We start from the raw sequence: 12459 nt of genomic DNA on the forward strand, positions 1-12459 counted from the left end.
TATTTTTCTGTGGAATCACTGTCATTATTTTTATATCCCTTCCCTGAGCTCTGTCCTTATTTGTGCAGCACACATCCCTCGCCCCTCAGTTCTGACCTGGACTCTTTGTGATAACCAGTATACACTGTCGATGAGCACGGAACAACTTCCACGCAAGATATCCACACAAAAAATCCTTTTCCTAGAGCTTTGGAAGGAGGACATCACTTGGTCAGGATGTAATGATGGCTCTGAGCTGCCCAGCTATCCCAAGGTATTCCTGAGCATGGTTTGGAGCTTGCACTGACCAGAATATGAGAAGTGCTTCGGAGGAATAAACTCATGGGTGACAAGAAAAATAGGTGAGAGCTGTTGATGGAGCATGGAAGGAGTGAAAAGATGCTGGAATTGCTAGTGGATATATCAGCTGTCAGAATGAAGCCTCACAGGTAGTTTTTGTTTCCCTTGGTTCTGCCACAACTGCTTGATAGTTTCTGCCTGAATTTCCACCACCACCACCATGAGGTCAGGACTAACCACCAGTCTGGCAGGCTGGGATAGTTTGCCCTTAACACACAGTTACAACATCACCCTGCCCTTTGCAGAACAAAGCTGGATCTGATGTTTGGATATGTGTGAAAATGTTTGAGTTTCATTCCTCGACCATAAATAATCTCCAAAGTCCAAGGTTAGTGTTGATGCCTTTTCCTGGTCTTAAAATCAAGAGTCAAATATGGTTAGAAGGGGAAAAGGGATTTTACCTTGGTATTTATTTTAAGGATCCTTAGGTGCACTATGTCCAGGTGGAATGCACCAAAATGCACCCCGCAATGCACCCACCCCCAAAAGATGTGGTATAACATTCTAGGTGTTACTAATTAGCATATCTATCAAAGATTCCCCAATGAGAGGCTCGAGTGAGCTCCCCTCCCCAGGGGGCCTTCCCCTGGATGGTTCTATCTCAGGTTACAGAATGTGTTCTGGAGAGGACCTTGGGGTCTGAGGCACACTGATCCCTACCTATAAAGCTTCTAAAATGTTGAGTCTCCGAGCTGAACAAACAAGGCCAAGAATGCAGGCAAAAAGCACTAAGAATACAGAAGTTGCAAAAAAGGTGTTACAGGGGTATAAAAGAAAAAGCAAAAAATCTTCATGGCATCAGTGTCAGCATTAAAATGAATCCACTGTTCTCTGCTCAGGAAAGGCTGGGATTTAACTTCTGTAAGGAAGTGGTCAGAGCCCTAATTATTGAAGGGTAATAAAGCAAAGCAGAGCTTGTAGAGCAAAGCTTTATCCTGCATTGATCCAGCAGATCAGTTTGAGGGCTATAAGGCCACAGCGGCTGTAGCCCATATGGGATTGAGGTTGCTCCCTTAGGGGGTCTCATCAGATACAAAGAGGGGACCATAGAAAAGACAATTTGAAAACCTCAAGGAAATTCTTACATCTCTGGAGAGAATATTTGCTGCTCTATGACCTTTCAGGGGTTCACCGCAAGCTGATGCCATCCTGCCAATCATAGTTCATGTGGAAAATAAATGATCAGGTGCAGGGTGTCACCAGACAAATGTATGGACCAGTCACCTATTTGCACCCAACCAGTCTTTCTTATCCCCTTACTCCAAATCACCTAAATCCATCCTTTATCCCCCTTTGGTTCGTCCCCAAAACACTCTGCTGTAAGTCCTGTGCAGTCCTAAAATGCTCTTCCCCTACACCCCATAGGATGTCTCCCCTGCCTTGACACAACGTGCCTTATCCCAGCTGGTGATTCGGAGAGCTGTTCCCAGTGACACATCTCCATGGGAGACACACCGGGACTGTGGGGCTGATGGCTCTGCTGGGACAGCCCTGGGAGGGACATGGACAAAATCCTTGTTCCTTGGAAACATAATTTGGGTTCCCACCTGCCGATATGACCCTGTGCTCCTCTTGGCTTTCAATGGGCTGACGGCCCCGGGATGGGGCTGGAGTAGCCTGGCAGGGCACGTTTTGTCTCTCTGTGCAGATTAACTTCTATCCCATAATCAATACAACAACGGAGGAGCAGTATATATGAAGGAAGTTAAAACAAAAGCCATGATAAGCATTAAGCAAACAAGATCATATCAGTGTTGGCACCACACGGGTCTGATAACCACGGGAGCAGGCAATTTGTCTCACAGGTGACACCAGAACAAAGAACACCACCAGGACTCCCCAAGTTAAAAGCGTGGCCGGTATCTGAAGCGAACGTCGTGGACAGGCTGCATCGTCCCGAATCCCCAGCGGCTGATGTCTATGGCTGGGATCTCCTCCTCCTCATTGACCAGCTCCAGGTCAAAGTGACTCAGCATCAAGAACACAAACAGTTTCATTTCAGCTGTGGCAAAGAACCTCCCAGGACAGGTGGAAACTCCTGCCCCCCATGGCATGTTGACAAATTTCAGCTTCTTCCTGTTTCTGTAGAAATCCTTCTTGGTGCCATCTGGGTTTACGAATCGGTCATACTTAAATTTGTGAGGCTCCACATGGATTTCTGGGTTCATCTGCACGGAGATGTGTGGGAACAGAGCCAACCTGTCTCCCCTGCGGAGGGTGAACTCTGTTCCACCGCTTGTCCTCAGGCTGGTGTCCTCGAGGACAGCTCTGACCAGCATCGGGGCCGCCACTAGCCTCAGGGTCTCCTCCAAGGCACTGTCCAGCAGGGGAGTCTGGTTCAGCATGTCCCTAGTGACGGTAACTGGGGGGCTCCCTGCCTTCATCTCCTGCCCGCTCTCCCTCGAGACTTTATCCACCTCATCTCTCACAGCCTTCAGAGCCTCTGGATGTTTCAGCAGATACAAGAGGAGCCAGAATGCAGTTGGGCCCGTGTTGCCTTGGGATGCCCAGAGGAGCATGAACATGAAACGATCCCGCATGTACTCGGGGACACCATTTTCTGACAGAAGCTGGTCTTGATCGCTTATCCAGCCACTCATATTGTCCTTCTGCCAGGCCTTCTTCACAGACAGCACGTTCCAGAAGTGTCTCTTCAGCCGCTCAGCTTCTCTTTTGTCCTTGGGAGGCAACATAGCAAAGGCCAGGCGAGGAAAGAGGCGGTCGTACTTCCGAAATTCCTGGAAGAGCTGGTTGGAGTGGAGGCGATCCTGCTCTTCAGCTTTCTCCTTGTTCCCTGCCCCTCGGGATGGCTCGGTGCCATACAGAGCCAGGTACCCGGCCCTGAAGACAATGTTGTAGCAGTAGTGGAAGAGGTTTTCCTCCTGCCACACTCGCTTCTCTCCTGAGCTCAGGTTGAAGAGCAGCAGCTTCCGAAAGCTCTCCATGGTGGCTTGTGTGAGGACAGTGAGGCCATCTCCCATCAGGTGCTTTGTGCTCGAGGTATGAACTATGCTATGAGTGGCTTCGGTGGCCTTGTAGCCAAAAACCTGCATGACCAGCTGAATTGCAGAAGTCCTAAAGTCCAGTTTAGATCGTGATTCCTTCACGATGGTGCCAAAGCAGAAGGGATCCATCACGAAGGTGAAGTAATAGCCACCGATCAGCACCGTGAAAACATCCCCGTGTTTCCTCTGCATCCTTTTGAGAAACTCTGAGCTGTCCTTTCTGAATTCCAGCAGGTAGCCCAGCCAGGGAATGGTACCTTTCTCCAGGGGCGGCTCATTGGGTCTCTGTCTCCGAAATACACCCAGGACATAGAGCCCACCGAGCAGCGATGACACCAAGGTACAGAGGAGAATCACCCACAGCACCATGAGAGCTCTGTGCCTGTCTGGGAGCTGGGACTAGAGACAGGGTGGGGTGGGAATGCGTACTTTATTCCAACGCAGCAGCTGATAGGCAGATGCAGAGCTGAAAACCTCTGTCCTCATTGGCAGCGAGTGTTTGCCTTGCTCCTGCGGAGAGCTCTGGTGTGAACTCATCCCTGGATGAACCGAGGATTTAAGGTGGAAGGTGTGTTGGAATCTCATTGGAGTACCCATGCAGTGTTAGGGGGATGGGTCTGGGCATGAGGCAAATTCCCTTCTCTAGACCCCATGGAGCCCAGATTTTGTAAGGAAAATGTTCAGAGAATTCCACAGTGTGATTTCTGCCTTTAAGACCAGGCTATGGACACCCACTGAAAAAATGAAACCAAGAGTGGATGTTGGACATGCTACTGGAGATGAGCACAGGACCAAAGGAAGTGGGTCACAGCTGAGCCAATTTAGTCTCAAAAGCCAAGAGAAGGAAAAGTCTCTGACATTTTGACATTCTCCACAACACACAGCATCTCAGGAGTGCTTTGCCAATGAACAGTGCAAGTGCTACTGCTCTGTCTGAGTGCAAAGTGAAGCAGCTGAACTGCCCCACGAGTGAGGAGAGCTTGAGTCACTGCATTTGCTTGGCACCAGATGAGTCCAGAGCTTGCAAATGTCTCACCCACCCCCTGGCTGGAGAGCTGTGCTCACAGAGACCACAGCACTTCTTTACCCACTTTCCATTCTGCTTCTCAAGCTCCCTAGCTCCCCTCTCTCCAGATGGGGTTTGGAGATGATGGCAGGGACCCTGTGTCCCATCTGGCACTGCTCCTCTGAGTGCTGCCACCCTGATCTACCCAGACTGTCACCACAGCCTGTCCCAGACACTGATGCTTGGACCTCTTCTCATGTAGGATGGAGAGTGACATTACTCCCCTCTATTTCCCCACCTTTGCCCTTCCCCTGAGCATCCCATCATAAGTTTTCCACAGTCCCACAAGCCTTCCTCTGTCTGGGATCACCATCTTCATCTTCTTTTTTGCTTCCCAGCTGCTGTCCCTTTCTACATTCCCTCCAGTGACCTGATCCGTGGAATGAAAGCCACATCATAACATCAGCTAAATATTTATTCTGGCTTTCTTTTTTTAAGGAAAGCTCCCAACCTCACCATTTTGGAAAAACACTGTAGCAATGTTAGGAAGAAAAATAACATCAGTGATCAACTCAAAGCCCTTCTCGGTCCTGCAACCCTATGTAACAAAATCAAGGTGATGAGTGCCTTCTCTTAAATTAATAATTTTACTTGTACAACTCTAGGCAACTCTCAGGCTTAATAGGTTTTCAGGATGGAAAGCAACCATTTAAGGTTCAGGAGCATCTGTGGTGAATGACACCTTTAAATAAGTCAGCAAACTCAGAACCTTGAACTTCAAAACTGCACTGGGTAATAAGGATTAGCCAACAGCTCTCTGCGCTTGTCTGTTCAGGCCATGCTCTCACTGTGCAGTGTTGCAAACCCAATATTTATGTTACACGTGGTATCCATGGATCTTTTTTATCTTGTCAAACCAGATCTCTGGAAGGCAAATACCTCCACCAGAGTTCTGCTGAGCCCACTTTTTTTCTCCTCCTCACTGGTTGTTACTGGTTTAAACTTTGTTCTGATCGAACTGGTCTCAAATCATTGATGATCGAACTGATCTCTAACCAAAGCTCTATCCCTCAGAGAGTCACAGCTCCCTGCTCAGCAGGTCTGAGTGTGGCACAGCTCATCATGACCTGGAACAACTCAGCTTAAAGGTGTCCAGTGCTTCCCATTGTATCTCCTGGTAGAAAACGAGATTATCCCGGTGTTCCGGTTTGGCCAAATTTAGAAATATATCCTCTGAGAGAAGGCACAACCACCCCTCCCCCACCAGATTCGGGAAAAAATAAATTTTCCTCGAAGGAAAGTGAAGGAGATAAGACTATTTATTTACCAAACACATGGGAAAAGGAAAATAATGCTAAATAATAAAATCTCTCGCTGTGGAGAAAAAACCTGGGAAAGTGTTCGAGTCCTCCCTTTGGTCTCCTCGGAGCTGGGGCTTGGCCCAGGGCCAGGCCCTCTGTGCTCAGTGGAAAGGCCTCCTGATGTGCTCTGAGGTTGAAGCAGTCCAGTAGAAAAGGGAGAAAATCCGAAATTCCAGGGAAGGAAAAGCAAAGATCAGCTCTCAGTCTCTGCTGCAAACTGCTTTGAAAAGGTTTTGCTCAGTTTTTCCTTCCCCCTCTCAGGCTCAGTTTAGAGGCATAGAAAGGCACAAAGTTAATTTCTGGGCATAGGCAGCGATATGGGATACACATCATAAGGTCACCCCAAGACATTCCACCCCTTATCCTGTATCGTTGGCTCAATGCCCAAACAAATATATTCTAACTCTAAACACACACATCAATACATACATATCTATATATACACAGCTATGTACGAACAGTGACCCTCAGCGAGCAGTGGTACACAGGCATTTCACACTACAGGTGGTTCTCACCCAACAATCAGATCTCCCTGTGGTACACAACGTGTTGTTCCATCTTTCTGCATTACCCACCATGTGCAACCAGGTCCCTGAGCAAAGACAACCCCACGGATGGGTTTGTCTGTACTCGAGGCAGAATTTATCCACACAGTCTTTCCTAACAGACCTCTGACATGCACTACTGGGACCTTATCTCCATCTGCTGTATGCAGGGATTCAGATTGGGCTGGACCAGCTCTATTGGTGGAACCTCAGGTGTTAACTAACCAGGTGGCCTTTGCTAGATACTGTTCCCAATTTTTGAAAGTTCCCCCACCCAGTGCCTTCAAGGTGGTTTTCAACAATCCATTGCACCATTCCACCTTGCCTGCAGCTGGTGCATGGTAAGGGATGTGGTACACCCACTCTATGCCATGTTCTCTAGCCCAGGTGTTAATAAGGCTGTTCTTGAAATGAGTCCCATTGTCAGACTCGATTCTCTCAGGGGTGCCATGCCTCCAAAGGACTTGCTTTTCCAGGCCCAGGATGGTGTTCCGGGCAGTAGCATGAGGCACAGGGTAGGTCTCCAGCCATCCAGTTGTGGCTTCTACCATTGTGAGCACACAGCGCTTGCCTTGGCGGGTTTGAGGCAGTGTGATGTAATCAATCTGCCAGGCCTCCCCATACTTGTATTTGGACCACCGCCCACCATACCTTTACCTGCTGCAGTGTGCGATAGGCACATGCCAAAGCCCATCCTATTGCAAGGAGCTTGTTCTCATTAGAATTGTCATTGTATTTCTCTTTCAGATATTTTGCCACCTCGGCTGGTTTCTGAACTTGTTCACACCCAGTTAAATCATCTGGCAGATGGTAAGAAGCCAGGAGAAGCAAAGCCACCCCCTGGCTGTGTTTCTGGCCTGATGGATGAGCATGGAAATCCATTTCCCAGCCCATGCCAGGGTGGAGGAGAATTTCTTCTGAAGTTTCAGTTTGCATTTTTTAAGGCACAACACTGAGAAATCTGCTCCTTTATTTGCTAATGCCTCACATACTCCAGATGAGAACTGGGTTTCTTCCACTAGTGTAAATCCAGGACAATCCTTTCATAATAATTCCACTTGCAACGGAAACAAATCCCATGTGTACTTTTCCAATCCCAATATGGAAAGTCCTTCATCTCGAGGTTGTTTCTAGGATGAGCTATCTGGTTACACAGTGCTGTGGGCTCACACCAACTCCATCATGGGCAGGACCAGTAAAATACAGCATAGAGGGCACACACATAATGTAAATAATGTAAATATTTATGATGCATTTGTGATGCTCAAGATTTCTATCTCAACTGGGTATCTGCTGCCAGAGGGGCTCGTCTGGGACTCCTGGGTGGGGAAGAAGGCACCTCTCCTGAAAATGGCCTGAGGGATCTTCCACAAATATGCCCTGAACCGTTTCTTCACAAAAGCATAGAGCAAGGGGTTGAGACAGCAGTGGACAAAGGACAAGCTCTCTGTGATCTGCAAGGCATAGTCCAGTTTCCTACTGCTTTCACAGCTCCTGATCACACCGACATCTTGTAGGGAGTGGAGGATGAGGACAACATTGTAGGGACACCACAGGACAAAGAAGACCCCCACCAGAGTAAGGACTAAGCAGAGAGCTCTCCTGGAGCCAGGTATCTGCGAGGTGCTGAGGACACACGCGATGCGGCAGTAGCAGAACGTCATGAAGAGGAAGGGGAAAAGGAATCCCAGGATGTTTTGAATCACCTGAAAGACAACTTTCCAGAATAAATGTTCCTGGCCATAATCCTGGGTGCACATGATGGTTTCGTTGTGGATTTGTCTTGTGCTGGTGAAGAGGCCATCAGGAATGGAGAGAGCTATGGAAAGGATCCACATCACCAACAAGACGAGGATGGAATTCCTCCACACCATGGAGCTGTGAGGCGAGCAAGCATGAACTATCTGCAGATACATGTCCAAGCTCATGCAGCTCACAAAGAAGATGCCACTGTAGAAGTTCAGAGTGTACATGGCGTTTAAGACCGGGCACAAGATGTCCCAGGTGACCCACTGAGAAATGTGTAGAGCCCAGAAAGGAAGGGTCAGTAGCAGGAAGAAGTCTGAAACTACCAGGTTCAGCAGGTACAGCTCAGTCATTTTCTTTTTCTTCTTGATGTACATGAGGAGGACAATAAACAGGAGGGCATTCCCGGCCATGCCAACCAGGAAGATCACGGTGTAAAATGATGGCAAGAACACCCTGCTGAAGGAGAGCACCTCCTCTTTGGTGCAGAGGCCATAGAGCCCATAATCCTCCTCATCCAGGTACTCATACGGGTACTGACTTGAATTGGCAGCATCCAGCCACGGGTCTGTGGTTGTTGCTGTCACTCGTGAGGTTGTGTTTGACAAGGGGCTGCCTAGAAGCAAGGGAAAGGGATCAAAGCGCTGTTCCAACTCACATAGGAAGCAAACATCACATCACAGAGGGTTTTTCGTTTGTTTATGGAATCATGAAATGATCTGGGTTGGAAGGAACCTTAAAGATCATCTCTGCCCCCTGCCATGGGCAGGGACATCTTCCACTATCCCAGGTTGCTCCAAGCCCCATCCAACCTGGCCTGGGACACTTCCACAGATGAGGCAGCCACAGCTTCTCTGGGCACCCTATGCCAGAGCCTCACAGCAAAGAACTTCTTCCTAAGATTTAATCCAAACCTACCCTCCTTCAGTCTGAATCCATTACCCTTTGTCCTGTCACTCCATGCTCTTGTAAAAAAGCCCCCCTTTGTATTTCTTGTAGGCTCCCTTCAGGTACTGGCATTTCACAGGTTTAAATTTCTGCCACTGTCTGGTGAGTATTTTGCACAACTTGGCATTTGCCTAAGCACGGGGATAGCTGTCTACATGTACATATAAAAAAAACTAAAACCCCAAGTTAATTCTGCTTTTCTTACTCGGACACATAAAATTTGAAAATGAATGAGCATGGTTTCCTCTGACATAAATCACTACTTCCACCTGACACCACCACAAGCTTTTGGGGAGGTTTCTGCTCCAAGTTACAGGAAATCCACCGCCACAGCTCACTGTGAGCTGCTTATATTCACCTGGGTCACTACTGAGAAAGCAGCATCTCAGTTCTTGGTGAAGCAGAATCTGCCACCAGCACCTTCATGTCAGTGGGGCTGTTCCCAGAGGGGAAATGCTGAACATCTCCCTGCTCCTGGGAGGACACTGACCCCTCTCCGTGCCAACTCTAGGACACCAAGACATGGATTCTTGTAAAAGGCATTAGTAAGTGGAAAATACAGAATTCATAGAATCCCAGAATGGTTTGGGTTGGAAGGAACCTTGAAGATCATCTCATTCCAACCACACCTTCCACTAGACCAGGCTGCTCCACACAGCCAGGTGAGGACATGTAGGGACCAGAATCCAGCCCTGAATTATGGTTAGAGGGAGAGATTCAGCTGGAAGAACATTGCTGGAATCAATTCTGGAAAAGATGAGGAATGAGACAACCCCTGCAGTGGTCACTCCCTGGAACTGTGGATGTCAGTGTTTAGACAGCTGCAGCCCCGATTTCAGGAAATGGTGAGTGATTGGGAGCCTCCTATTTCTGGAATCTGATTTTCAAGAAAAATGCTGTCACTGAGGAGCCCATTTCACACAGTGAGAGACGGGATTTGCCTGGTGCTGTTGGCACCATGAAGGTTAATGAGGAGTTTAAAAATCAAGGTTAATCTTCAGATTCTGACAGCAAAACAAAAAACAGTTTTGCAAAAAATCATGTAAACACCCCTCCACCCCTAAAGCACGCATTTTTTCAGCCATGGCCAAAGCTGCCTATCTTTCCCCGGGGGCTCATTTTCCAGCAAGCCCAAGCACGTTTGGCTGTGTAGCTCCAGTCTCTCCTTGAGGATCTGTTTCTCCCTGCAGAGAGCCGCAGCCACGCAGAAATGAGAACACGAAGCTGTTGGTCCCTGGTTGTGCTGGTTATACATATTCCCATGGTGGCTCTGCAGGTTTTAGGGATGGCTCCCTCCCCACAAAAACCCTGCATCCCACTGGGGTTAAGGAAAACACCCCAGGCTCAGAGTGGGGTGCTGAGGATGCCTGTGGGTGTGCAGCTGTAAGGGGTGAAGCTCTGGACATACCTGCTGCGTTTCCATGACTAAATTTGCTTACGTATGCATTCCAGGCAGTTCCAGGCAGCTGAAAAGAAAAGGAAAATGGGTTTGAGCTGGATTGAAATGTTTTTGTGCTGTCTCACAATTCTTTGGCAAGTGCTGCAGAGCACTTCAGACAGAGCAGTGGGAGTGCAGGGATCTGCCATGGGAAAGTGCCACAAAAAGATCTGTCTGGGAATGAGCTTTTTTATATTTCTTTTCTGTATCACATTTTGGAGGAGATTCACCCTCAGCTGTGACTGCAGGCCTTTGAGAGGAAACCAAAGCTGCCCACCCTGCTGATCACAACAACACCCGAGACTCCTAAACACCTTCCCCCTCACACCCCCTGTGCCCATATCAGGACAAACCATTCCCAAAATTTGCATTTGGGGTCTCTTCCAGCCCACTGAGATGCTTTTCCTCCCTCTGCCACATCTTTCCCCCTCCATATCAGCCCAGCACTGGCGTCCACATCCCCATCCCATAGCTCAGAGTGGAAGGGAGGGCTGAGCTCAGAAATTAATCCCAATCCCAAACGGGCTACTTCTCAGAAACAACAGAGAACCTTGCCAGGTTTCTTGTGCAGTTGTGTCTACAAGCAAGAAGCAGAAAAGGCACTTACAGGAGCTTCTTCTCCTGCTTCCATCCTGCCAGAGGCTCAGATCAGGATTTTAGTAACTTCTTTCACTGTGCAAGAGCACAGTCAGGAAATGTGAGCTCAGCGTAACCTCACTGGTGTTGTTTTGCTTTTCCTGGTGTTCATTATTCCCTGGGAGCACTGGAGGAATGATCTCCACCCTCTGTCTGAGCACAACATCTACAACAGCTGCCAGGGCTGCGACCCTGCTGTAAAAATCTGTGTGTTTTCCAGGAAATCTGAACAACCCACTTGCCACCTGGATGCTGCAGGATCCTCATCCCCTGCCAGAGCAGAAATGGCCTCTGCCAAAAGTGTTTCTGATGAAGTGGTTTATTGGAGGAGTTTTTGGACATCAGCATTGGTGAGTTTCCTGCTTGTTTCCTCATCTCACCAACAAACAGGGCCATGGGAACACCCTGGCTGTGCCAAGGATTTCCCTGTGCCACTCCTGGTGTGTTTTATACACTGCAAACCACGCTGGTAAAAACAGGAGAGCAGAGCAGCAGCGATGGCCACAGCTGCACATCCAACCTGCCCCGTGGCAGGTGGATTCACAGAGAGAAATTTATGTTATTTTTACCCATTTCCATGTTTGCCACCATCAGCTGCTGCTGCCACTGCACTTAAAATATACCCTATAATAAATATATATTATTATAATGTGTGTGCAACACACACATTAGCAGAGAGCAAGAAGCCACTCATAGAGCTGAGACACTGGACATGCACACAGGAAAGCTGCAGGTGACACAGGTTTCATTAGGCCAGCAGTTAAAATGAAATAAGTTTTTGTTTTTAATTGAGTTTCTGCCCTGAAGCAGGGAATTAAATGTGCCTCTGAGAGTCACTGGAGAAAGTGGCCTTCACTGTAATTTATTACAAAATTTTAACTCAATTTGGGGGCTGGTAATTGCATAGATTTTTTGTTTCCTTTCAGACTGCAGAGCCCTAATGGCTTTGGCAATTAAGGTAACCAGATCAGGGGTAATGGGAAGCACATTTAGAGAGATGCAGCACTTGTCTGAGCTACTTTATTTTGTGCTGCCCAAAATGCCACGTGTCTGTGGCAGAGTGACCCTGCAGGAGCAGCAGCTCTGCCTTCCCCCAGCTTGGAGATGGTGAGGCAAAAACACCACACAGGAGCACTGGGCGGAGGGACAAAAGGATTCATCTTTGCTATTTTGGTCTGATGAGCTGTTCTCGGGTTTAGGAGAAGGTTTAAGGCATCTTTGGGATCCCAGTGGATTTTTCTTCCTCCTCCAGAGAACGGTTTAAGTCAGGAGCAATTTCTAGGTTGTCTTTGGGCATCAAAATCCTGGCACACAGTGCGGGTAAAGCGAGCTCTGCTTGAAAGCTGAAATTTGGGAAGACATAGTCAATGACATAATTCACCAGCAGGAAAACCAGACTGAGGGAAAGCCAGAGAAGCTGTGGCTGTCCCGTTCC

The 12459-nt window shown here is 48.2% G+C and overlaps 2 protein-coding genes across 2 annotated transcripts; both read right to left on the reverse strand.

The window, feature by feature from the left end:
• Positions 1-2033: 2033 nt before the first annotated feature.
• LOC125328913 (7-alpha-hydroxycholest-4-en-3-one 12-alpha-hydroxylase) lies at positions 2034-3823 on the reverse strand. Its single transcript, XM_048310212.1, has one exon. The coding sequence runs from the start codon at positions 3711-3713 to the stop codon at positions 2184-2186; it is 1530 nt and encodes a 509-aa protein (XP_048166169.1). The 5' UTR covers positions 3714-3823; the 3' UTR covers positions 2034-2183.
• Positions 3824-6851: 3028 nt separating this feature from the next.
• Positions 6852-11147, reverse strand: ACKR2 (atypical chemokine receptor 2). The gene is made up of 3 exons (XM_048310322.1): positions 10996-11147; positions 10359-10416; positions 6852-8618 (listed from the first exon to the last, which is right to left on the reverse strand). The coding sequence occupies exons 1-3, from the start codon at positions 11017-11019 to the stop codon at positions 7501-7503; spliced, it is 1200 nt and encodes a 399-aa protein (XP_048166279.1). The 5' UTR covers positions 11020-11147; the 3' UTR covers positions 6852-7500.
• Positions 11148-12459: the final 1312 nt, after the last annotated feature.

Source organism: Corvus hawaiiensis, chromosome 1, assembly GCF_020740725.1.
Source record: "Corvus hawaiiensis isolate bCorHaw1 chromosome 1, bCorHaw1.pri.cur, whole genome shotgun sequence".
Classification (NCBI taxonomy): domain Eukaryota; kingdom Metazoa; phylum Chordata; class Aves; order Passeriformes; family Corvidae; genus Corvus; species Corvus hawaiiensis.

What these genes read in the sequence shown, in the direction of transcription:
- ACKR2 (XM_048310322.1), bottom strand. Translation starts at nt 11,019, where the DNA reads ATGGAAGCAGGAGAAGAAGCTCCT. An exon ending in AAGCAGGAGAAGAAGCTCCT is followed by an intron (nt 10,417 to 10,995) that starts GTAAGTGCCTTT and finishes TTTTCTTTTCAG; the next exon opens with CTGCCTGGAACTGCCTGGAA. An exon ending in TAGTCATGGAAACGCAGCAG is followed by an intron (nt 8,619 to 10,358) that starts GTATGTCCAGAG and finishes CCTTGCTTCTAG; the next exon opens with GCAGCCCCTTGTCAAACACA.
- LOC125328913 (XM_048310212.1), bottom strand. Translation starts at nt 3,713, where the DNA reads ATGGTGCTGTGGGTGATTCTCCTCTGTACCTTGGTGTCATCGCTGCTC.